Genomic DNA, 23,807 nt, shown 5'->3' with positions numbered 1-23,807 from the left:
ATTTCATGGTCATCCCATTTTTTGCTCCCGAGGTTGCGCACTTGGTTCACCAAGGTCTTGAGCCGGTTGTACATATCTTGTGGCTCCTCCCCTTCGCGAAGCCAGAAGCGACCGAGCTCCCCCTTGATCGTCTCTCGCTTGGTGATCTTGGTCACCTCGTCTCCTTCGTGCGCGGTCTTTAGCACGTCCCAAATCTCCTTTGCACTCTTCAACCCTTCCACCTTATTATACTCCTCTCGACTTAGAGAGGCGAGGAGTATAGTCGTGGCTTGGTGTAACACCCCGAATTTTTTTTGGAGTTGAATTTTTTCTTTTTCTTCACTCTCCAAATTCGGGTGTTACCTCTCTTTCCCATTTCTTTTCGCTAAAACCTCACCCGTCTTCAAAACTTTAAGTTATATGATAATAGTAAACCCTAGAGTTAATTTCCTTGATTTGTTGCATCATGCCGAACCATGCACTTTTTTTGGTTGTTTGAAATTGTGAAAGCATTTATATAGAAAATAGATATCAAAAAAGGAAAAAACCTTTCTTTTCTCTCTCCTCCCTCTCCTCCCCCTTTTGGCCCAGCCCCCCCTTCCCGCGTGGGCCCCGCGGCGGCCCAGTCGGCCTCACGCGCCCTCCCTCCCCCTCCCCTCCCCTCCCCTCTTCTCCCTCCCCTTCCTCCTCCTTCCCCCTCTCGCCGGCGCCCTCCCCCGCGCCGTGGGCGCGCTCGCCCCGTCCGGCCATGCCCGGCCGCGCCCAGCCTCGCCCCACGCCGCCCGGCCCCAGCCCCGGCCCCGCCGCGGCCACGCCGGCCGCGCCCGCCCTCGCCTCGAGCTCGGTCGCCCCCGACCCCGGCCTCGCCCCGTCCGGCCATGCCCGGCCGCGCCCGGCCGCGCTCGGCCCCGCCCCAGCTAGCCCGCCCCCTACTCGTCGCCCCCGGCCGCGCCCGCCGGCCCCGGCCGTCCCGGCCATGGCGGCTCGACGCGCTCCCCTGTCCGCGACGTCGCCGTCGCCCGTGTTCGCCCGCCCGCCCCGGCGTGCCACCGGCGTGCCTTGCTCGCGTTGTGATGGCCTCGGCGCGGCCTTGAGCTCGGCCAAGCGTACCTTTGGCGCGCGGCCTCGAGCTCGGCCAGCACGCGGCCCCGACGCGTGTGTGACTCGTTCGCGACACGATCGTCTACCCCGAGCCACCCGTCTACCCCCCCTGTGCATTCCGTGCGTAGTGATCGTGTTATGTAATCAATAAATGGAAACCAAATTAGAAATTGTTTACGTTAGTTAATACATGTAAGTAATTATCTACCTCATCCAATGTCGATCAACTGAAAATGGTCATGATTCGAGTTATGCATGTAGCTAATCCTTTTGTTAGAACTAATTGGAGCTAAGTAGAACTAAAGCACGTAGCGTCTAGTTATTCGTCTACCCGTAATGCGCCTCGAGCATAAGCCTTGACCCTCGCGAGACCTTTCCCCGCCTCTTTCTAACCATGGTAAATTCATTATCGTATGTGATATTCTATGCATATTTACTTTATTTATTCTCTTGTATGGTGTACTGTTTGTTTCCTAATTTGAATGGATGGATGTATGCATGCTTGCAATCGCATAGAGAACGATTCGGTCGAGGAGCCCGAAGAACTCGCAGGAGAAGCCCCTGAGCAGCAGTCGGTTGGTGGAGGCAAGTGTCCCTTGACCTATCTCTGTCCTATTCATTCTTTAATTCACCTCCCACATTACACATTTATGCCTAAGGATTGACTAGTTTTGTTATCCATGTCCTTGTTTACCTATTTGGGTTGGATTATTATTGTTTAGCTTTATGCTATTGCTCAACTATAATCAATGAACATGATGAGATTATTTATGATACGTTGTTTTCCCTTCTCTTATTATGATGTTATACTTGTGGCCTTTAAGGGGGCTCGAGCGGTTTCTCGAGTGCCTCTCCGTAAGGACCTGTTCTTTGGATGACCGCCCGGGAAAACAGTGCAACCATGAGGGTGGAATGGGGTGCCCTTAGCTGAATAATTAGAGGATCCGGGGTGTAGATCACTTAGTCGTCGTGCCGTCAATGGGGCTCGGTGTATGCGGCTCGCTCTGCCAAGTTTGGGTTCGCCCCTTGGGGAGGAGTGTGGTGCATTTAGGAAACCTAACGGGTGGCTACAGCCCCGGGGAATCTTTGTAAAGGCTACATAGTGATGCCCTGTTGGGTCACCTTGGTAGTGATCAATGGAGAGTCATGATCTCCGGGCAGAAAGGGAATCACGGCTTGTGGGTAAAGTGCACAACCTCAGCAGAGTGTTTGAAAACTGATATATCAGTCGTGCTCACGGTTATGAGCGGCCAAGGGAGCTCCAGTGATTAGTGGTACTTGATCAGAGACATTTTGGGTTACAGGTGGCAATGAGATTGATGGTTCTGGTTATGACTATGGTGCTGGTAAGTGGTATTCTTTCCGTTTGGAAAGGGTACATCGGGCTAATAACTTGGGTTAATGTTAAAACCTGGCTTTCTACTAGTAAATAATAATCTGACCAACTAAAAGCAACTGCTTGACTCATCCCCACATAAAGCTAGTCCACTACAGTCAAACAGGATACTTGCTGAGTACGTTGATGTGTACTCACCCTTGCTCTACACACTAAACCCCCCCATCCCCAGATTGTCAGCATTGCAACCACTGCTCAGGTGAAGATAAAGCTGTGGAAGGAGACTTCCAGGAGTTCCAAGACTACGACGAGTTCTAGGCGTGGGTTAGCGGCAACCCCCAATCAGCTGCCTGTGAAGGCCGCGTTTATCTACGTTTCTTTTCCGCACTTTGATTATTTGTAAAGACTATGTGGATGTCTCAGACATCATGATGTAATCGACTATTATTTCCCTTTTTTAATACTATTTGAGCACTGTGTGATGATGTCCATGTTATGTAACTGCTATGTACGTGAATTGCTGATCCTGGCACGTACATGGTTCGCATTCGGTTTGCCTTCTAAAACCGGGTGTGACACTTGGGAGTTGAAGTGTTGGATTTGTTCGACCTCCTCCGAGTCGTAATCTTTGTCTCCCTTCTTTGGTACCTGCACTCCATACTCAACAATATCCCATATGCTTTTGTGGAGTGAGGTTAGGTGATGCCTCATTTTATCACTCCACATAGAATAATCTTCACCTTCAAACATAGGTGGTTTGCCTAATGGAACGGAGAGTAATGGAGTGCGTCTAGAAATGCGAGGATAGCGAAGGGGCATCTTACTGTTCTTCTTGCGCTCATGGCGCTTTGAAGTGGTGGAGGCCGATTCCGAGCCGGAGGTGGAGGGTGACGAAGAGTCTGTCTTGTAGTAGACCACCTTCCTCATTTTCTTCTTCTTGTCACCCATCTGATGGGACTTGATGGAGGAAGAGGATTCCTCCTTGTCCTTGTGGGCGGACTCACTTGAGTGTGTTCTTCCCGAGCTTGCGGACTTGTCGCCGGTCCCGAGATCCCTCTTGGTGGATGCTCCCGACATCACTTCGAGCGATTAAGCTCTAATGAAGCACCGGTGCGCCAGACCAGGGTGCCATTTGGGATGTCTTTTGCTCTCTTTGTTTGACCCCTTTCTTGGTCTTTTTATTGGCTTATTGTGAACCTTTGGCACCTGTAGAACTTATAGACTAGAGCAAACTAGTTAGTCCAATTATTTGTGTTGGGCAATTCAACCACCAAAATCAATTAGGAAAAAGGTGTAAGCCTAATTCCCTTTCACCTAGCTCCACCAAAAGGCAGGGAGCCATGTGTTGAGCACCACTTTTGGATTGCGGATGGTCTGCGGTTCGTACTGTCCGCGGTGGCGGCGCAGACAGTCCACGCGTGCGTAGAATTAGTTACGGTTCACCGTTTCTTGCGAGATTTGTTAGCGATCCTCATGGGATTAGCTCAGGAAACGAGTTGTGATGGGTCCAGACCTCCTCCTTATATAGATGAAGGGGTACGACCGATTGAACCCCCACAATCGATCCAATCAAATCTACTTATCAAATTTATCTTATTTTGCACTATTCTTTCCATTCCTTAGGAGGAGTAATCTAGCCCTAGTTTAGTCTTCCACAATCATCTCTCTTCGACTCTACACCAATTAGGGACGTACCAGGTGGCCTACCTACCCCGGAGCAACCTCTGGAACTCTTCTCCTCGATGGGATCTACCCGGAGGCGAGTTATAGGGTTCTTCACGCAGAAGACCATGTGCCATCACAGATAGTCCAGACCCAGGCGCGAACTATCCAGAAGCATGCAAAGGAGGATCTGCTCCTGCGCCTAGGTCAAGGACCGTCCGATTCAGAGTCGTTGGTCGTCCGCTCCTGCGCCTCCGCATAGAGCACCAGGTGGTTCACTCCAAGTGTTTGGCACCCAGATCGACGTCAATAGAATCATAGTCAGGTCTTCGTTGGTGAATTTTGTCACAACAAAACTAAACTTGCTTACTCCTAGGGCTATCTTCGATGGATCATATAAAATAAAAAACGTGGAACTAAAATAACAATGTTTGTCCAACCTTAAATATTCAGAATGATTGGTCTCATCTGGAATTGTCAGGGGTTGGGCAAAGGAATAAAAATTGAATTCTTAAAAGAATTAATTAGAAGGGAAAGAATTGATTTTGATGGTTTACAAGAAACTAATAAAAATCCTTTGAAGATTCGTGGCTGAACTCTATTAGTGGTAATAGAAATTTTGCCTGGTTCTGGACACCAGCTAAGGGAAGATCTGGTGGTCTTCTTGTTGGTATTGATGCTGAGGTTTTTGATATCATAAAAGTTGAGAAGGGGGATTTCATGATTAAGGTTCTTCTAGCACACAAAGAAAATGGTTTTATTTGGAATTTTATTAATGTTTATGGTGCTGCTCAGAATGATCATAAACAAAAATTTCTGGTGGAGCTAGCTTCCTTTTGTTCAAAATGCAATTATCCTATGTTGGTTGGGGGTGATTTCAATATCCTTAGGAAAGAATCTGATAAAAACAAACCTGGGGAACTAACAGCTGGAGTTCCTTGTTCAATTCTATCATTGACATTCATAGCCTTATTGAACTTGATTTGAATGGAAGATTATATACTTGGTCGAATAACAGGGGATCCTCCCACTTTTGAAAAACTTGACAGATTTCTGGCTAGTCCAGAATGGGTCCTTCAATTCAAAAATGTGGTGGTCACTGGTCTTGACAGGACATTATCTGATCATGTTCCTTTATGTCTCAAAACTGACTCTCGAGTTTTTCTGAAGAGAGATTTCAGATATGAGCTTTGCTGAAAGTTTAGACCGGAATTCAAAGATATTGTCTAGAACAATTGGTCTCTTCCGGTTAGAAGTCGATCTAGTATTGATATTTGGAAAGAGAAAATTAAAAGACTGAAAAAAACTTTGAAGGGGTGGAATATTAATGTAGAAGGAAGATATTCTAGACTTAAAAAATATTTACTCCAAAAAATTGATTTTATGGATAAAAAAAGTGAAAGCAATGGTATTTCCAACTCGGAAAGACTTGAAAATTTGGATTTGGAGTGGAACTTAAAAAATTTGTTGGTTGAAGAGTGCTGTAAGAGAAAACAAATGGCGAGAGAAAAATTTGTTAATGAGGGTGACGAAAATTCTAGATATTTTCATCTTATCGCCAAAGGTAAAAGAAGAAGAGTTAAAATTCTCTCCTTAGTTCATAAGGAAAATACTGTTGTTGCTGATAATGATATTAATAAAGTGACTACTGCTTTTTATAAAGATTTATTTGGGCCTTCTTCTCTATCCAGCATTAATATGTCGAATTTTCATATGAATAGATTAAGTGATGAAGATCGGGCTTTGCTCACTATTCTGTTTTCTTTTGAGGAAATTAAGATGGTTGTGTTCAGTTTAAAGCACAATAGTGCTCCTGGCCCTGATGGTTTTCCTACTGAATTTTTTCAAGATTTTTGGGACCTCATTCACATTGACCTGTGGAATTTATTCAAGGACTTTTATGATGGGGTGCTTGACATTAAAAGACTTAACTTTGGTCTCGTGACACTGTTACCCAAAGTAGATAACCCTACTGATATGAGGAATTTTAGACCGATTTGTCTCCTGAATATCTGTTATAAGATCATTACTAAAGTGCTGACTAATAGACTTGCTTCTTGCATTACTAAAGTGATTAGTAGTTACCAGTATGGTTTTATTAAAGGTAGATACATTATGGATGGTGTGGTTTCTTTGAATGAAACTCTTCCTGAAGTGAAGAAAAAAAAAGCAAAGTGGGGTGATTCTTAAAATTGACTTTGAAAAAGCTTATGATAAAGTTAATTGGCAATTTCTTCATTGCATGACGGAAAAAAAAGGTTTTGGTGATATTTGGTGTGATTGGGTTATGAAAACTGTCAGAGGTGGCAAAGTGGCTATCAAAACTAATGATTTGATTGGTCCATATTTTGCAACTCATAAAGGTGTTAGACAGGGTGATCCTTTTTCGCCCTTGTTGTTTAACCTTGTTGATGATGGTCTGGCTTGCATTATTCAAAAAGCTCAAGAAAGAGGTTTGATTCGTGGTCTTATTCCGCACATCATTCAAAATGGTTGTTGTTGCCTTCAATATGCTGATGATACTATTTTTTTAATTCAAGATTGTTTGGAAGGTGCTAGAAATCTTAAATTTATCCTCTGTCTATTCGAACATATGTCGGGGCTGAAAATTAATTTTCACAAAAGTGAAATCTTCTGCTTAGGGGAAGCTAAAGAGTTTATTGATCTGTATGCTGACATTTTCACTTGTCCTGTGGGAAGTCTTCCGATGAAATATCTTGGAGTCCCAATTGATAATAAGAAAGTCAGTAAGTCTCTTTGGTGCCCAATGATAGAAAAAATGGACAAAAGACTTGTTGGTTGGAAAGGTAGATTTCTGAGCCTGGGGGCAGATTGACTTTACTGAATAGTTGTCTTTCTAACATCCCTTTATATATGTTATCGATCTATCCGGCTCCTAAATCTGTTATTAGGAATTTGGACTTGCTCAGGAAAAGACTTTTATGGCAAGGTGGTTCTCAAACAAAAAAATACATTTGGTTAACTGGAATGCGGTTTGCTCTCCTAAAAGTCTAGGAGGATTAGGTGTTTTGAATTTGGGTTATATGAATGATGCCTTGTTGACAAAGTGGTTGTGGAATTTGGAAAATTCAAATGGTTTATGGCAAAGTATTATTACTGAAAAATATATTAAGGGAAAACCCCTTATCTCAGTTAAACAAAGGCAGAGTGATTCTCAGTTTTGGAAAAAGCTCTTGAGTCTCAGAGAAGTTTTCTTTAAATATTGTAAGATTGCTGTTGGTAATGGTTGTCGAACCAGTTTTTGGAAAAATTACTGGATTGGTGATGGTCCTCTTGCTGTGAAATTTCCTATACTGTTTGATTTGGCTCTGGATAAAGATGTCATGGTTAATAAAGTTTTGTCATCAGATTTTGAAGCACTTTCTTTCAGAAGAAGAATGACGGGTAGCCTTCAGGTGTTATATGATGAATTAGTTGCTTTATGCACTAATTACACTCTGACAGATCAAGAAGATAAAATGAATTGGTGTTTGGGCAACAAAGGTTTCACTGTTAATTCTTTGTATAAGAAAAATTCAATTGATCAGGTGAAAGTTCCCTACAGATTTTTGTGGAAATCTAAGTTACCACAGAAAATCAAAGTCTTCTTTTGGTTGGTGATAAGAAATAAAATTCTTACAAAAGATAACTTGAAAAAAAGAAATTGGAAGGGATCTAGTGAGTGCTGTTTTTGTGGTGGTCTGGAATCGATTGATCATTTGTTCTTTAAATATCCTATTGCCAGATTTGTGTGGAGAGTGGTCCAAATTGCCCTAAATCTGGATTCCATTCCAAAAAACATTGGTGAAATTTGTGACAGATGGATGAATAAATCTAAAGGCAGAATTTCAAACTTATTGATTTTTTGTTGTGGTGCCATGTTTTGGGCTATTTGGAGAACCAGAAATGATTGGTTTTTTGGTGAGAAGGTTCTACTTGACCCTGCTAACATAATATTTCTCTGTTGCTTTTGGCTGGATTCTTGGGCTATTCGCCAGAGAGAGAAGAAAAAAAAGATGGTGGTCCAAGGAAGCAGGCTAATCAGAAGGATAGCAAGTGAGGCGATGAGCAGGGCTTTTGGGTGGTGTCCGAGGGACCGTCGTATCGCTGGTTGAAGACTTCTTTTGGCACTAGTTGTTTGTTAACTGCAGCTCAAATGTTTGGATGTTATTTTGATGGGTTAGATACATCTGGGGTGTTTTAGCTGTGTTGCTGCTTTTGGCATGTGGTCATTGTATATAAGCTTGGATTAAAACTGTGGTTTCACTTGAACTGATACTAGTGGAGTCGGATCTTTGCTTTTCTAGTATGACAGAATGTAGAGGTTAGTTCCACTAGGTGCTCCTTTTGGTGATGGGTTGTTTCCCATCGTGGTGGTCTGTAATGACACTTATCCTATTTCCTAATGAAATAGGGGCTCTGCCCCTTCGTCAAAAAAAAATAACAATGTTTGTAAAGTTTGAAATATGAAATGAGATAAAATAGTTACAGTAGAAGCCTAAATCCAGTGTTTGTAGAGCAAAGTTTGAAATATGAAATGAGATATTATAGTTGTTGGGGAAGCCTGAATCCTGATAGATTCATCCATTAGGAATGCAATGTAAAACTCAAACCCAACAATCCAATGTTCTACGGAGCAAATTCTGTCAAATGTTCGAATTTTGTTTTCCGCGTTTACAACTGTTACAACAGGGTTCGGTATACATGTAAGATAAAAATATTCGCGGCAAGAGCAAACAAATAGCAAATGCCTCGCCCAAGTTACACCAGCTCAGTCCGTATATCTTAAGACAGTGACAAATTGACAGCGCGAGTGCGCGACAATACACAATCAAACAGCACTATGTACATATCAACCAGTGTGTATTTCTTGCCCACGCAAGGCCCAGACAAATAATACATGTCAGTGAAGATAACCAAATCGAATTGTGTTCTGTTTGTCGATTCTTTGTGTCAGCTCTTAAGGTCCTCTTCGAGCTCGTCAAACTCCCACCCGCTTATCTCCTCAACTGAGTACTCTTTGTCTTCTTTCCCGATCTCTGATCCCAGGGTTGCAAGCTCCGCATCTGAATCGAAATGCTGCTCAGGTTTCATGGGAGATTTTGGTGAGTCAACGTGTGCAGCTTTTGGGGTAGCAGGAGCCTGAAGAGGTGAAGGACTCAGTTTCGATCCCTCAACAGGTAGTGGTTTTGCTTTCTCAGATTCTATGCTTAGTGTTGGCCTTTCTATAGACTCGAACGATTCCCTCATTTTCTCAATCTCCTCAATTAAGCTCTTGACCTCTGGGTCATCTCTCCTAAATAAACATTTGAAGTCACAGAGTAAGATCACTTTGGTGCAAACTTGAAAATAATACACTGAATAGAGAACAACAGAATCAGATGGTACCTTGAATCAGCCCCTTCCCCAGAATAAAACAATTTCTTTATGTGATCAACTATGCTGAACGCAATTATAATCTGAAAATATTGTCAATACATAAGACAGTTTGGTCTAGTTTCTCTAAGGTTTAGAAGTTACAAAACTGAAGAGTTGGGCGAGTTGCTATAAGTAATACATATGGCGACTGATAGATGTCAATTCAACTTTGGGTTCTTCAGGCATATCAAATCATGTTATGAATGAACTAGAACTATGAGACCTCTGTTTTAAAGGTGTCGCCTAGGCGTCTAGGCGCCCCCCAACTCTCCTAGGCATCCCCGTCGCCTAACTAAATCAGCAAGAGAACAGAGGGGATGAAAAGGGGCGGCGCCGAATCGGGCCAGCGGCGGCCGAATCGGGGCTGGAGGCGGCAAATCGAGGATTCAGGGGGCAGCGGCGGCGAGATCAGGGGCAGCGGTGGCCGAATCGGGGCCAGCGGCAACCAAATCGGGGGTGGCGGCGGCGAAATCATGAGTGGCAGCGGCTGAATCTGGGGGAGAGAAGGAAGCCGTGGCTGAAAAGGGGGAGAAGGAAAGCAGCAGCTCAATCGGGGGAGAGAGAGGGAAACAGAGTGAGCATATGGGCTTGCCGGTTGGCCGGGGCTCCTACCCCTTCTCCTTTTTCCATTTCCTTTTTTTCTTTTTTTTTCTTTTTGTTCCTCCTCCATGCTGCTGTTTTGCTGGTTCTCATGTTGATAAGGTGTCGCCTTGCTCGCCTTTGGCGGCGCCTAGGCGTCCAGCGGTGGTTCAATGCCTTACCTCGCCTTACCGCTTTAAGAACCATGTATGAGACCAAGTTAAAGTAAGGTGACTGAGTATAACCTTCTTTTCTGTTTCTAGATATTCCTCTTCAAGGGATTTACGTGGATCTGTCCTCTCAGATGCCTCATCATCCCCATGTTCTTTTTCCTCTTCCCTACAAGGCAAGTAAAAACCTACCAAACAAATTGGACAACAAAGTACATGACTTTAGGAAAAGAACTAAAATACCTTGAGGTTAAGACAGCCAAGTTACCGACATATGTTTCGATATTCTCAATCAATTGGCTTAGGACTTCCTGATAAATACAAAAAGAAAAAGAAAAACATAATTGTAACAGCAAAACGGAGATAGATATGATACTGCATGAATGCCTCTAGCAGACATGATCACATGAATAACAAGTTTCACTTACCTTGAATGCTGAAAGATGATGTTTTGTCAACTTTAGAAAATCACTCACACATTTCTCCAGCTCATCACTGAGAAGGCCAACATATTACAAATGTAAAACAAGGTGAGCACAAGTTTATCCAGAGTAGCTCAAGTAGTGGAACTGTTCAACAAAAGAGAAGTAATAAATAATGAAATAACCACAGAACCATACAGAAAAAAAAAGTCATACCACGTTTTATTATCCTTCTGTTCATTGTATGAGGACTGCAGCTTCCACGAGTCCTCAAGGAAACCGATCCAGATCTTGACAACATTGGATTCCACATTACATAAGGCAATGGATTTTGAGAGGTCATCCTCCTAAATAGATTTGGAAATGAAATGCAACAAGCACCATCTTGAGCAACAAATATGATGGGAAAGAATCGACAGGCCACAAGTTGATGAAAAGTATCATGGGAGAAAGACAGTAATACACAGTTCTTAGAATATTATTCAAATTAGACTGGATCAACCACAAAAAGTAAACACCAGCACCTTTTTTTTCAAGCTAAATATGATTTGATTGTTTGCTTCGTCAAATTGGTCCCTCTCTTCCCTAGTTTGTTTGAGCCGTCCAGCAGCAGCATTTAGTGATATATTAACCTGTGCAAATGAAGAATAATATTACAATTTACAAACGGACACAGCTCAACAGAATTATCAAAGCAAACTAGTCAAATTTCGCAGCACAGTTAAAGAGAATTAAGAGAAACAATACATTATTCTGGTGTGATTTTTTTGCAACCTCTCCATCAAGTGTAAATAGTGTAATTAGGGTGGGGTAATACTTAACACCACGTGTTACAACTAACTGATCTATCATTAGAGTATTCCCAATTCCCATTTCGAGAGTTCCATGACTCTTCTGCTCAGAAAAGAACTAGCCAAATGAATAGAGATAAGAGAACGGATCTTATGCCCAGATTATCAAATTCTGTGGCACCAATTGAATGTCGTGGAAATCCAATGCAGCTTGCATTTCAGAACAGGGATCTTTTGATTCTTTTCCAAGGGTCCTCTCATCATTAGTCACAATTTATTACCAATGAATCGATATAACCATACCAATAGATGGGTGAGGGTTCAAACAAGATTTCATACAACAATATAAGTCCAATATTCTCAAGTCTCACCATGATATTAAGGCCTTGGTTGGAACCTCTAGAGCTAATAGTTAGCTGCTAATTGGATTTGGGCCTATGTAAGGGCCTAAGGAGGCCCACGGAGGGGCCGCAGCATCCATGGGCCTTCCAATGGGGATTAGATAAGGATAGTTAGAGAAAAGATTAGAAGATTAGTTGAGATTATCTAGGAGATTAGTTGAGATTATCTAGTAAGGTTATCAGTTAGTAGTTGTTGAGAGTTTTTATGAGAGTTTTAAGGAGATAAGGATCTCTAGCTAGATAGGAACGGCCAGCTGGCCTATTTATGTAATCAATGGATGAGAAATAAAGTAGGCAAGAATTAGAAGGGAGAAATCCTCATCTTGCTCGGTCGTGGGCAGAGGCCCCCGACCGACATTCCTGCCCATCGATACCCCTATCCAATCCCTCACCGATCTAGCGACCATAACACCTGGTATTCGGAGCCAATTTTTTTCCCATCGCCCTTTCACCGCGTCTGTTCCTGTGCTGTTCGCCCGCAACACACAGCCGCCACCACATCACCGTCGTGTGTCCGCCACATCTACGTCGTCGCTCACCACCACACCTCAACCAACGCGCGTACAACCGATCCGCCAGGCCACTTCCACGCCGGAGGCTTCGTCGCTCTGGGTCCGCCGCCGCCTCCACCTCCACACCGGCAGGTTGCGTCACCCTCCGCGTCGTTGGGACGCCTCCGTCCCGCGCCGTCGGGACGCCACCTCCGCACCACATTGTTGGCGCCATTGCGGGTTGCCTAGACCCAACTGGACCCAAATGTCGAGCGGTAGTGGCTCGTCCGGGCGCACAGCCCCGTTGTACGCGCCGGAAGACCCGTCGCTACCCAAGCTGTGGCGCGGCCTCGTCGACGACATCACCGGCTACCTCTAATACTGGAACTCCTACACCAACGTCACGCAGTACGAGCGACCCACAGCCACGCCTCTGTCTCTCGTGGGTCCTTGGGTTCCCGACCAGGCGTACTTCGACGATCTGTTTGTGAAGCTCAATGCAATCAACATGGCACTCTCTAGCAGCACGCCAACACCAGCGGCCTGGCCGTCGTCGCCCGCTATGGCACCTACATCTTCGTGGGCGGCGATGCCTACCAGTTGCGTTGCGCCCTCAGGGCTATCTTCATCACCAGTTGTGTTGCGCCCTCAGGGCCGTCTTCATCACCAGTTGCATGGCTGACGACGCCAGGGGCAACCATACCAGGACCGGTGTACCAGCCCCTGGCGCCGACCCTCGCTACTGCTACCATGTCGACGACTGCAGCACCCCCTCCTTCCCCATCTACGACGGCAGTGGTGACCCTCTGGGGTGGTTCAACGGCTGCGAGCAGTTCTTCTAGAGCCAGCGCACTCTGGAGTCCAACAAAGCCTGGCTGGCATCGTATCACCTCACCGGCCATGCACATACGTGGTTCTGGCGGCTGGAACACGACGAGCGTGAGGTCACGTGGCCACAGTTCAAGATCATGTGCCAGCAGCGCTTTGGTTCCCTCGCAGCAGTGGCGACTTCTGCTGCCACGTTTGTCGTGCCCTCATCGCCGACATCGCCCTCGTCATCAGGGACAGCCATTACCGCCACCCTTGAACCCAAGAGCGATGTCCAGGAGAGGGTGCTTGCTCTGCGACAGACGGCGGCGGTCGTCCACCTGCAGGCTGCAGCACGCGGTTTCCTAGCGCGTCGGCGGGTGAAGCAGATGATGGGGGTGCTCCATTGCGAGGGAGTCGTAGCTGCACCAGCGCGCCCGAGCAACGTGGTGGTTGTTCACCTCCGCGTACAAGAGGCTGCAAGACATGGCGCCCCTCTGCAACGCTTCGTCCGGCGCTGGCCCTCATCTGCGGCGACCGGGCAAGTACCACGACTACTCTCCTTCGTACAAGGGGGTCTGCTGGCCTCGCCACCATCTGCTCTAGCCACACCACCCTTTACGCACTGGTGGCCGCGGGACCATGAGGGGTTGCACTGCATGGGATTCACTTGCTGCAAGCAACACCAACGTTGGCCTCCACGGGCCCGCCTCCAAAGGCTGTTGTGTCTTTACCTCCGTGGTTCCAACTCGTGCCCTCCTCTTCGTTGTGCAACATTTCCTTGGGACACAGAATGATGCTTGCAGTTGCAGTATATCTTTTTTTTTATCGAATACGCAGGAGGGCTGCGTATCATTAAATTAAAGTAGAGGGAAAAAGGGCCTGTGGCCCGGGACAAACAGAACACACAACACAAACACACACTCTAAACACAAACACACACTTACCCTTACAAAGCACACACCACACAGACACAAACGACCCCAACACTCCAGTATATCTAGAATAATTAAAAGATGAGTCAAGATGTAAAAGATTCATTTTTCGGTGAGAGGTTAGGTCATTACATGTCGTTTGTTGGATGCTGCATCTCGAGGACGAGTTGCTTGTCTAGGGGGTGTAGTGTCAGGGCCTAAGGAGGCCCATGGAGGGGCTGCGGCGGCAGCAGCCATGGGCCTTCCAAGGGGGATTAGATAAGGATAGTTAGAGATAAGATTAGAAGATTAGCTGAGATTATCTAGGAGATTAGTTGAGATTATCTAGGAAGGTCAGTTAGTAGTTGTTGAGAGTTTTTAGGAGAGTTTTAAGGAGATAAGGATCTCTAGCTAGATAGGGGTGGTCAGCTGGCCTATTTATGTAATCAATGGATGAGAAATAAAGTAGGCAAGAATTAGAAGGGAGAAATCCTCCTCTTGCTCGGTCGTGGGCAGAGACCCCCGGCCGACGTTCCTGCCCATCGATACCCATGTCCAATCCCTCACCGATCTAGCGACCATAACAGCCTAAGTGGAGGAACATGGTCTGCATGTTGCTATCTACAGCAAATACTCAAATTCTAGTTAATGGAGAGACTGGAAGATCTATCAAACATCAGAGAGGGCTTAGGCAGGGAGACCCCCTCTCTCCTACGCTTTTTATTTTGGTGATGGAGGTGCTGAACTCGTTAGTCAATTTTGCTGCTGAACATGAGTTCATCTAGCCTCTCCCCACTCAACAGATGCAACATAGGTTCTCCATGTATGCAGATGATGTCATATGTTTCCTTAGGCCAAATGAGAGGGAACTCAACATTTTTAAGGCCTTGCTTAATGCCTTTGGAAAGGTTGCAGGCCTGCTTACAAACATGGAGAAGAGCTCTATCATCCCAATAAATTGCTCAACTGTAGAAACCAGTTTGGTAACTAATGTTCTATCGTGTGAAGTGAAAGGCTTCCCTTGCAAATACATGGGGCTGCCCCTAACAACAGAAAAACCAAATAAGGCAGATTGGCAAGTGTTAATTGATAAAGTAGCTAACAATCTCCCTCTTTGGAAAGCCTCTCTTATGAACAAGGCAGGAAGGTTAGCTACAGTAAAAGCTGTCCTCTCTGCAATTCCAATTCACCAAATGCTTGCCTTAGAGTTGCCTAAGTAGGTGATCAAAGCCATCGACAGAAGAAGAGGTTTTCTTTGGGCAGGAAAGGAATCAGCCAATGGAGGGAAGTGTTTAGTAGCATTGGATAAGGTTACTAGACCTCTTCAGTTTGGGGGTTTAGGCATTTCTAACCTCCAAATGATGAGTTTGTCCCTAAGGGTTAGATGGCTTTGGTTGGAGAAACTTGATGCTCCCAGACCTTGGGCAGGGCTGCCATTGCCTGTTTCAAATAAGGAGAAGGCCTTCTTTCATATGGCAGTTGAGACAGTGGTTGGTAATGGGGAAAACACATTATTTTGGAAAGATTGTTCCATTCAAGAACTGGGTCCAAATCTCTCCATGCTGATTTCAGCTATAGTCAGCAATAGAAGAACAGTAGCTCAAGGTCTTGTTGCGAGAAGATGGGTGAGGGATATTAGAGGCGCCCTCACAGTCCCTGTGTTTATTGAGTTTCTGAAGTTGTTGGAAATTCTAGATGAGTTTGAGCTCCAACCGGGTGTGGATGATCAGCACAAGTCGAGATTTGAGCAGGATGGATCCTACTCGAGCCATTCAGCTTATAAAGCCTGCTTTCAGGGTCAATCAGGTTTGCCCCAGGGAAATTGGCTTGGAAAACCTGGGCACCCCCATAAGTGCAGATTTTTTATGTGACTGGTATTCAAGAATAGATGTTGGACAGTTGATAGGCTCGTAAAGCGAGGACTACCTCATCCTTTGGCATGTCGTCTTTGTGACCAAGAAGCTGAAACCATTCAACACCTCCTGTTGTCGTGTGTCTTTGCGAGGCAAGTGTGAGCTGCTGTCTTTCAAAAGCTGGGGCTTCCATCTTTGGTTCCGCGACCCACAGATGACTGTTTTCTATCCTGGTGGAGCAGATCAAAGAGGCAGATTTCCAAGGAATCAAGGAAAGGATTGAATACGGTCATTACTATTGTCGCCTGGGGGCTCTGGAAGCATAGAAATGACTGTGTGTTTAATGGGATGCAACCTGCTGTTGGTAGGGCTTTACAGCGCATCTCTTCAGAGTACGCTGTGTGGTGTTCTAAAGGGGCCAGTGGGATCAAGAAGTTGGCCCTGGGTCATTTAGATTTGTAATCTTTTAGGGCTGGTGGGTGTGTGGGGTGGGTGGGGTGGAGGGGGGTTCCCCCCACTGTTTTGTATTGCTGTTTTGTTCCCTTATTAATATAACGCGCAGCTCCCTTGCGGGTTCGAGGAAAAAAAATAGTTACCTGCTAAAATTAGCTGTAGAGTTTCTAAACACCCCCAGCTAATTGTTAGCTACCTCACAGCTAACAATTAGTTCATTAGATGGCTCAACCTAGCTATTAATTTGTTAGCTTTCCAAACAGGGCCTAAATACCAGTAGGTCAAAGATCTTAAGGCATTTCAATACTCCTACATAATGAAACTACACAGTACACAAACACATATCTTCACAAATCTTACTAGTTACAACAAGAAAAAAGTACCTTCTTCAGCTGTGCCTCAAGCTCATCTCTTTGCTTTTCCAATTCAGTAATCTCATCAAGCAATTCCTTTATCAGGCCAAGAAAGTAAAATAAGAACATCTTATTTGATTACACTATAAACAGGCTGGGACACAGAAATAAACACTAAAGCATATGCATATTTGTTCAATAGCATAAATGAAATATTATGCAAAGAAAAGTTGATGTTGTGCAAGTGCATATGTGTGCTGCGAGAATCTAAGTATGCATAACTGCTTTCCTATTACCCTATAGCATAAAATGGGTACAAGCTACAGATATGATTCAACACACACATGGCATTGTTCCTTAGCCATCTAGACCCTTGGTCTTGTTCTGTTTTTTGTGTTTTTTCTTTTTGTTCTTGGCAGGATCTCTGCCTTGTAAAACCCTTTGGGTTTGTCTCCTTTCCTTTATATATAAAGATGTGCAGTTCTCCTGCGCGTTCGATAAACACACACACACATGGCAATTTGATATATCCAAAATTTTAAACCAGGGTCCTGTTTTGAAAGTAAAGCATTTTCTGTGAATGTGTGATTTCCTATCAAATTCTCCCACACTTGAGAATCCTATGCTCCAAAAGGGACTTCTGTTGAATACACTATTTTTGAGTCCCAAAAGTGCATCAATGCTTTCCAGACCTGTGCATAAAATAGGTAGCACCCTACCTTTTCAGAAACACTGACTTCATTCTCTTTTTTCACACGAAAGTTGAGAGCATCTTCTTTCTGGCGCCTGGTAAAAGATCAAATGAAAAATCACATCAAGTTGTCAGTACCATGATTTGGATATCTCAGATTTTCAAAGAATAAATGGGTTTATAAATATTACAGCAAAAGAAAATTGTACTACACAAGGACACTTCCTTAGAAAGTTAGCAGCAGATAAAAATTGTGAGGACGGAAGAGATTATGTACAATCAGCAAAGTAACATATATACAAATACAAGTTGTTCGTTGCAAGTACGAAGTGTCGAAAAGTCCAGATACCACAGGAAACCAGAAATAAAATGTGCTAGTTCTGAGACTAAGGTGCGAGCATCTGGCACATTACAAATTCAGTAATCCACAATGTCAGAGTAATCACAATGTATTAGTTTTTTCATCATGTTGCTTAAGCACACACAAAAAAGTTTAACTGATTTTGAACCGAGTCATTGATGATAAAAATAAATTGTGAGCAAGTAATATACAACAATAGAGAAGAGTTTCAACCAAAGAATAAAATCAAAGCAAACATCCAAGGATGAAATATATTTTGTTCACATGAGATTCTGTAAGTGCCATGACAAAATTATTCTATACAGGAACCAAGAAAAAACAACTTCAGAAGCAAAACCTGTGCTCCAAAATACGCTGTTCTGCTTTGGAGGATGAACATGCCAGGGAATCTGCTAAAACCTTTAGTTTATCTACCTGGTAATTTGTGAGTGCTGTTAGCATTACAGAGCATCAACTAGAATATTTAGGTAGGCCTGAAAGTCCTACAGCAATCAACAATAACAAAATAAAAGAACCAGACAAAGCTATGGGCCACATAAACTCTAACCAAGCGAAACTACCTAAGAATACATACTTTTTTCTAGAGAACACAGGACACTGAGTTTCATTTCATTATAGAAGAGAGAAAGTAGAGGTCAATAGAAAAGAGAAAGTAGAGGTCACTAGTCCATAAGAAACCGGACCAAAACATTATAGTGAACAACAAAAACACAGCCTAACAGGGCCAAAACATGTTTTCCAGCCAGCTTCTCCATAAGCTCTCCTGCAGCTAGCAGCAGGGACCCCTCCACTCAACTCAATACTGAGATCACATTAGGGACAGCTCCATCAAAGACACAAGTGGTTTTTTGTCAATCTTTTGTTGTAAAGTACTACAACTATGTTATTAAAAGTAGGAATCATCATATAATGCAACCAATAAAAGTATCAGCAGGAGACTGCATACTCCTATTATTATCAGATCTCGTATGGAAGCCTGAAGTCCACACTTCATAAGAAGTCAGATGCTAAGAAGATCACTGAAGGTTTACAGCTAACAATCCAGAGTCATTCCAGTAAAGGGGTGCTTCTAAAATAACAACTGAAAACATAGGGTAAGCCAAAGAAAGTTCGAATAAATGTGCTAAAACTTGGCCATGATTAGTAGCCAAAATTATACTTACTCCATAACAATTCAAGGGACCTCAACTCAAAACTGAAAGCATCTAAATATAAAACACAAACATGCCTTCTGAGAATGAATCTCCAGGGAGTCACCAAGAGTGATTGATTTCTTCTTCAGCAGAAGTTCTTCAACTCTAGAGCATAAGCGGAGTTCACCAAGTGCTTCTTTGAAGACCTGAAGAATACAGGGATCATAATCATCTTATTTTAGACCTTAATAAAATAAATATGACTAGAACAGCAAAAATAGAACAGAATATTGAACACTTTAATCACCAATTCTGATACTAGGCGGTAAGTTGGTGTAGCATATGTATGCACTATTACGAAGGAATGTTTACATTTCATAATTTGCAATTGTATGATAGTACTTCTAATAACAAATCCACATGCAATTTTCATATTTTCTAACTAATTTCCAGTATTGGTAGCAAAAATTTAGAAAGTTCGGCCACATGTATGTCCAAAACAAGAAGCACCAGATGTAACAGTAGTAGTATTACCTCAAGATTTGCAGCAGCAATCTTATCTGACGTTTTATCTTGATATTCAGGTGATTGACCTCGTGATTTCTGCTTCTCGTCTAGTTTTCTCTGCAATTCTAGGGTTTCAGCATCTATCCTGAAATAAAATATAAGCTCCAGAATAAGCTAATGTACCCAGAAACCATAGACAAAAGCATATATCGAAGTGTTTGGGCCTTCTACTGTAGCAGAATACACAATTATTTTGTGTGCAGTCCACAATATTTGATATTTCAGAGATTTGGTAGAGGCCTTCAGGTATGGTTATTGTTTAGTTTGTACAGTTTGTTCCTTTTTTGTGATTAGTTTCCAAGAAAATCAAGGCAAGTACTGCAAAAAAATATTTGTAATTAACCTACCAGAAGAAGCTGCAACTTCTCAATATAATATATTAACAGGTAATTAGCAGGTTCTATTCTATCACCTCACAATGTCAGCATTTCTCTTCAGTCCTGAAATGATACTTTGGGCATACTCAAGCAGCTCTTCACGTTTCACCTGTTCACACAGATACAGTGAACCATTGGACACTACAGAATCAGAAGAATACAGTAACCCATAATTATATGTGCATGTGCATCTCAGGAAATGTTTCACAAATCATACCCCATAGAAACATGCATATATTTTAGCTTAAGTCTTTTATAAACAGTATCACAAAATTTTTCCTTTTCCAGAAACACTGAAACTATAAACCATACAGGCACTACATTTGCTTCACCCCTTTTGAACCTAGGAACCGGAACATGAGGGCATAAAGCTCAACTACGAGGATTGAGAAAAGCCAGTTGAAAATCATATTGTCAGACATTAGGGACTCGGTTGATGTATTGATGTGCAGGCCACAGATCAATAATAAAAGTAAATGAGGACCCCAAGTCTAGATAAAAACTATCAAATAACTAAATCTGAAGTATTAAAAAATAATAATACAATAATTTTAAAACCAGTGTCTATTAGTCTCTAATCTTGACCAAAATCAATATGGTACTAAAACTTGAGTAGTGCATCTTAACACTAACTTCGATTTCAACTTCAAGAAAAAACGAGTGCGAGTGTTAGCTGTTAAGAGTATACAAACACTTATATGATTTTTGAGAACACACACACACACACACACACACACACACTTAAGCAGCTATTTTGGGATAAAATAAAGCACAGTTTGGCACCCCTGCATTCAAGAATAAAAAAACGTGGACAACATAAATGGACCAAAAAAGTGAAAATATATTCAGGTCTAAGAAGAAAAGCTCCATCCAATGGTTGTATCCCAGAATGGTACAGTTAGGTAACTAAGCAGCAGAAATATCCAATTATTAGATACTTCTAGTTTCAACAATTAATAAACAACATAAGTTAATGTCATGTTTTTTTCTAAAGACAACAGATTCTCCTAAAGGAAAAACCAAAAGCATACCAGGACTTCATCTTTGTATTCTGAAAATGCCTTGGCCAAGTCTTGTACATTACTCATGATTTCTTTGTTCACTTCTTTCCCTCCAGTAAGGCATATGCTGCAGAAATCAACAGCATTGCAGTTTTTGATACAGTAAAAAAAGTACAGACCCAATGACGGAGCTCCCACATGAGTGGGGTCTAGAGAAGGGATAAACCAAGGCAAGCCTCCGGCCGCAAATGCTGAGAGGCTGTTTCAAACCCGTGACCTGATGACTCAGTGAGACAGCTCTCACCAGTGCACCAGGCTTGCTCTTCAATTTTTCAATACAGTAAATTACAAATATTCACTGGTCAGATATGATTCAATTGGGACATAAGGTGGATGAAGTACTTGAGATGTTCGGAATATAGCCATTAGTTAATGTGGTATGCCCTCTTCTCCTTAGGTTGTAGTTGTGTGTGGTAGGTGGCCGCTCCTTGAGCGGTTGGCGATGAGAGGAGGCCGTGGTTCTCACGGCCTGGGAGAAGACAGCAGGGGAGGAGAAATTAGGGCAGGGCGGCGGCTGATCAACAATATGTTGATCACAGCCTGTTCTCATTTTATTGCAATTAAGGTATAAATAACCTCCTATTACAGATTAACCTAAAAGGCCTTTAGCCTCTTTATTCTACTGCTAAAAGGGCCTTGCTAACAGCCCACTTAGCCTAAGCCGGTTCAGCCCCCTAATTAGGACTACCAGCCTTGTTGCGGCGCCTGTACTGGACGCCCACCATAACATAATGTTAATGAATCTTCAACAAATAAGGGTTTACGCCCTTTCAGGGCTTCAGCAGAAGTTAACTATGCCAATTTTTAAACATTGAACCCAACTGTAATCTTGGAAGAAGAGAATGTGGGTGGAAAATCAACAGTTTGTTAAGATCCTATCAAAAAGGAAACCAGTACAATCATTGCTGCAAGTCAGCATATACAAAAATCCATAAAGAGCAGAGCGAAAAAATGGCAAGGCAAATGGAGCAGTCTATCAAAACGTGCTGATATGGGAATTGCTAATATATATGTTCAAGTCTTCCATGCTTTTGAAGAAAAAGGGGGCAGACCCAGTGCCGGATATTTCCACATGAGTGGGGTCTGGGGAAGGGATAAACCAGGCAAGCCTTCTCCCGCAAATGCAGAGAGGTTGCTTCAACCTACGACCTGGTGACTCAATGACATAGTTCTCATTATCGGTTTGCCATGCTATTTCAGAAAAAGTTTGAATGATTCATTCAGATATTTAATCAGTAATGCTGAACAAAGACATATATGAATTTTGTCACTTTTGGGAAAAAATACAAAGATAAGCACATATCAAACAGGTGATTCCATATGCATACTCACCTGAATATTTCCAAAAGCAGTGAAACTTCCTCCTCAGAAGGAGGTTCGAGAATCTTATTATATGAAAAGATAATTAGTAATTGGCAATAACCTAAGTGCAAATAAACAATAGCAATGTTGCTAAGAGAAAATGGTTCGACTAACTTACCATGGACAATGTAATACCTTCAAGTGCTTGGCTGTACAAGAATACATCACAAAAATTCATAGGTGCACCATCAATATCAGCATCATAGAACAAAACCTGCTTCCAAAATTTTAAATTTAAGATGGATATATGTACTTGAGAAAGCCTACAACAGCTAAGATGTGTATAAGCGACTGGACAAAAGTCAAAAGTATCACATAACTTTGTGAAATGAACAGCCATGAGATTTAATTTATGAGCATGTAAACTCACAGTTTGTGCTTTCAAAGTGTCCATTTCACCAGAAGGGTCATTAGCTTCAGACACCTTTAAATCTGAACTTCCATTTTCAGCATCAACATCTTGCAATGCTCCTAACCAACGTTTCAACAATTCAACTCTTTCACCCCCACGGCATGATACAGCAGCCTCTTCCAATCGTGCTACTGTCTTCTTGAAACTTTTATAGTTCTGAACGCCCTGCAAATCACCCAGTAACAGAACCAAATCAGACCAACCGAGGCTGTCAATGACTCATCAATGGTCCAAATATGCTACACTACACTTCCCTTCCTTGGTATACCAAGGATTTCATGCCTCACAACACAAGAACGGGTATAGCATAAGTATAAAACCATCTCACTCTTAGCATAAGATAGATCTTTGAACTGGTGCATATTAGGGAGTCGGGTAGAAAACTTCAATTTGAGAACAGACCTTTACGATTCACATATTCAGATCGTATACTAAACATGACTGTGATAAAACCAGGACTAAAATGTCAATTTATCATTTCAAACTTTATGTGATCTTCCACCCATACATGAAGAGGAATTTTCGACACACTGAAGCACCCAAGCTTCAGTTCGGACTTCGGAGCAGAGCGAGATAGGGGCACTGGCTGCCATAGCCACCACTGCACCAACTGAAGCTCCAGTTTGCAACTTAAGAGCTAAGGGCATTGCATTCGTGTGCAGAGGCAACGAATTCGCAGCTCGAAGCAAATAAAGCATGTCCGATTCGCGTCCCAGACCTGCCCCGCATTAGGATTTGGTCAAGCAGAAGGGGACGCCTAGTGGAAGTGCTAGCAAAGGGGAGGGGAGCAATCTCACCATGCGGTCGTGGAGGATGTCCGCGACGGCCTGACCGGCGTGGTGCGCGACGGTATCGGCGTACCCCTTGACCGCGCGGGCGACGCCGCTGCGGCCGCCGGCCTCCACTGCCCGGCTCACCGCGCTGCGCAGCCACGAAGACATCTCGGCGACCTTGGGGGACGGCTACAGCTAGGGCTTGGGGTTTTTTGGATTTGGAAGGCACCGACCACGGCGAAGACCAGAGAGTGGAGAATGCGGCGAGGGAGAGGTGGTGTGTCAGCGACGTGTTCTTCGATTTGGATGTCGTGTGGGCCCTGCTGCCAGGTTCACCCTG

The 23,807-nt window shown here is 43.5% G+C and overlaps 1 protein-coding gene across 2 annotated transcripts; it reads right to left on the bottom strand.

The window, feature by feature from the left end:
• Nucleotides 1–8,679: 8,679 nt before the first annotated feature.
• On the bottom strand, nucleotides 8,680–23,807 carry LOC103630051 (myosin-2 heavy chain-like). Of its 2 annotated transcripts, none has more exons than XM_020539164.3 (18): nucleotides 23,492–23,807; nucleotides 22,653–22,859; nucleotides 22,401–22,496; nucleotides 22,253–22,305; nucleotides 20,891–20,987; nucleotides 19,895–19,968; nucleotides 19,450–19,567; nucleotides 19,011–19,121; nucleotides 18,120–18,196; nucleotides 17,450–17,516; nucleotides 16,761–16,826; nucleotides 11,192–11,299; nucleotides 10,884–11,014; nucleotides 10,674–10,740; nucleotides 10,514–10,556; nucleotides 10,321–10,433; nucleotides 9,467–9,537; nucleotides 8,680–9,374 (listed from the first exon to the last, which is right to left on the bottom strand). In XM_020539164.3, exons 1-18 carry the CDS (start codon nucleotides 23,633–23,635, stop codon nucleotides 9,032–9,034), a joined length of 1,986 nt encoding a protein of 661 aa, XP_020394753.1. In that variant the 5' UTR covers nucleotides 23,636–23,807; the 3' UTR covers nucleotides 8,680–9,031. The 2 variants fall into 2 exon arrangements, with proteins under 2 accessions (XP_020394753.1, NP_001334170.1); NM_001347241.1 differs by having other exon boundaries at nucleotides 8,716–9,374; nucleotides 10,321–10,414; nucleotides 10,489–10,556; nucleotides 23,492–23,581.

This window comes from Zea mays, chromosome 6 (assembly GCF_902167145.1).
Source record: "Zea mays cultivar B73 chromosome 6, Zm-B73-REFERENCE-NAM-5.0, whole genome shotgun sequence".
Classification (NCBI taxonomy): Eukaryota; Viridiplantae; Streptophyta; class Magnoliopsida; order Poales; family Poaceae; genus Zea; species Zea mays.
The sequence above is the reverse complement of the archived record's forward strand: the minus strand, read 5'-3'. Positions and strand labels throughout refer to the sequence as shown.

Coding starts and splice junctions, on each gene's coding strand:
- LOC103630051 (XM_020539164.3), bottom strand. CDS start 23,635: ATGTCTTCGTGGCTGCGCAGCGCGGTGAGCCGGGCAGTGGAGGCCGGC. Junction 17,517..18,119: donor CAGCGTATTTTGGAGCACAG/GTTTTGCTTCTG, acceptor ATCTTTTACCAG/GCGCCAGAAAGAAGATGCTC. Junction 11,300..16,760: donor TTGAGGCACAGCTGAAGAAG/GTACTTTTTTCT, acceptor TCATTTGCACAG/GTTAATATATCACTAAATGC.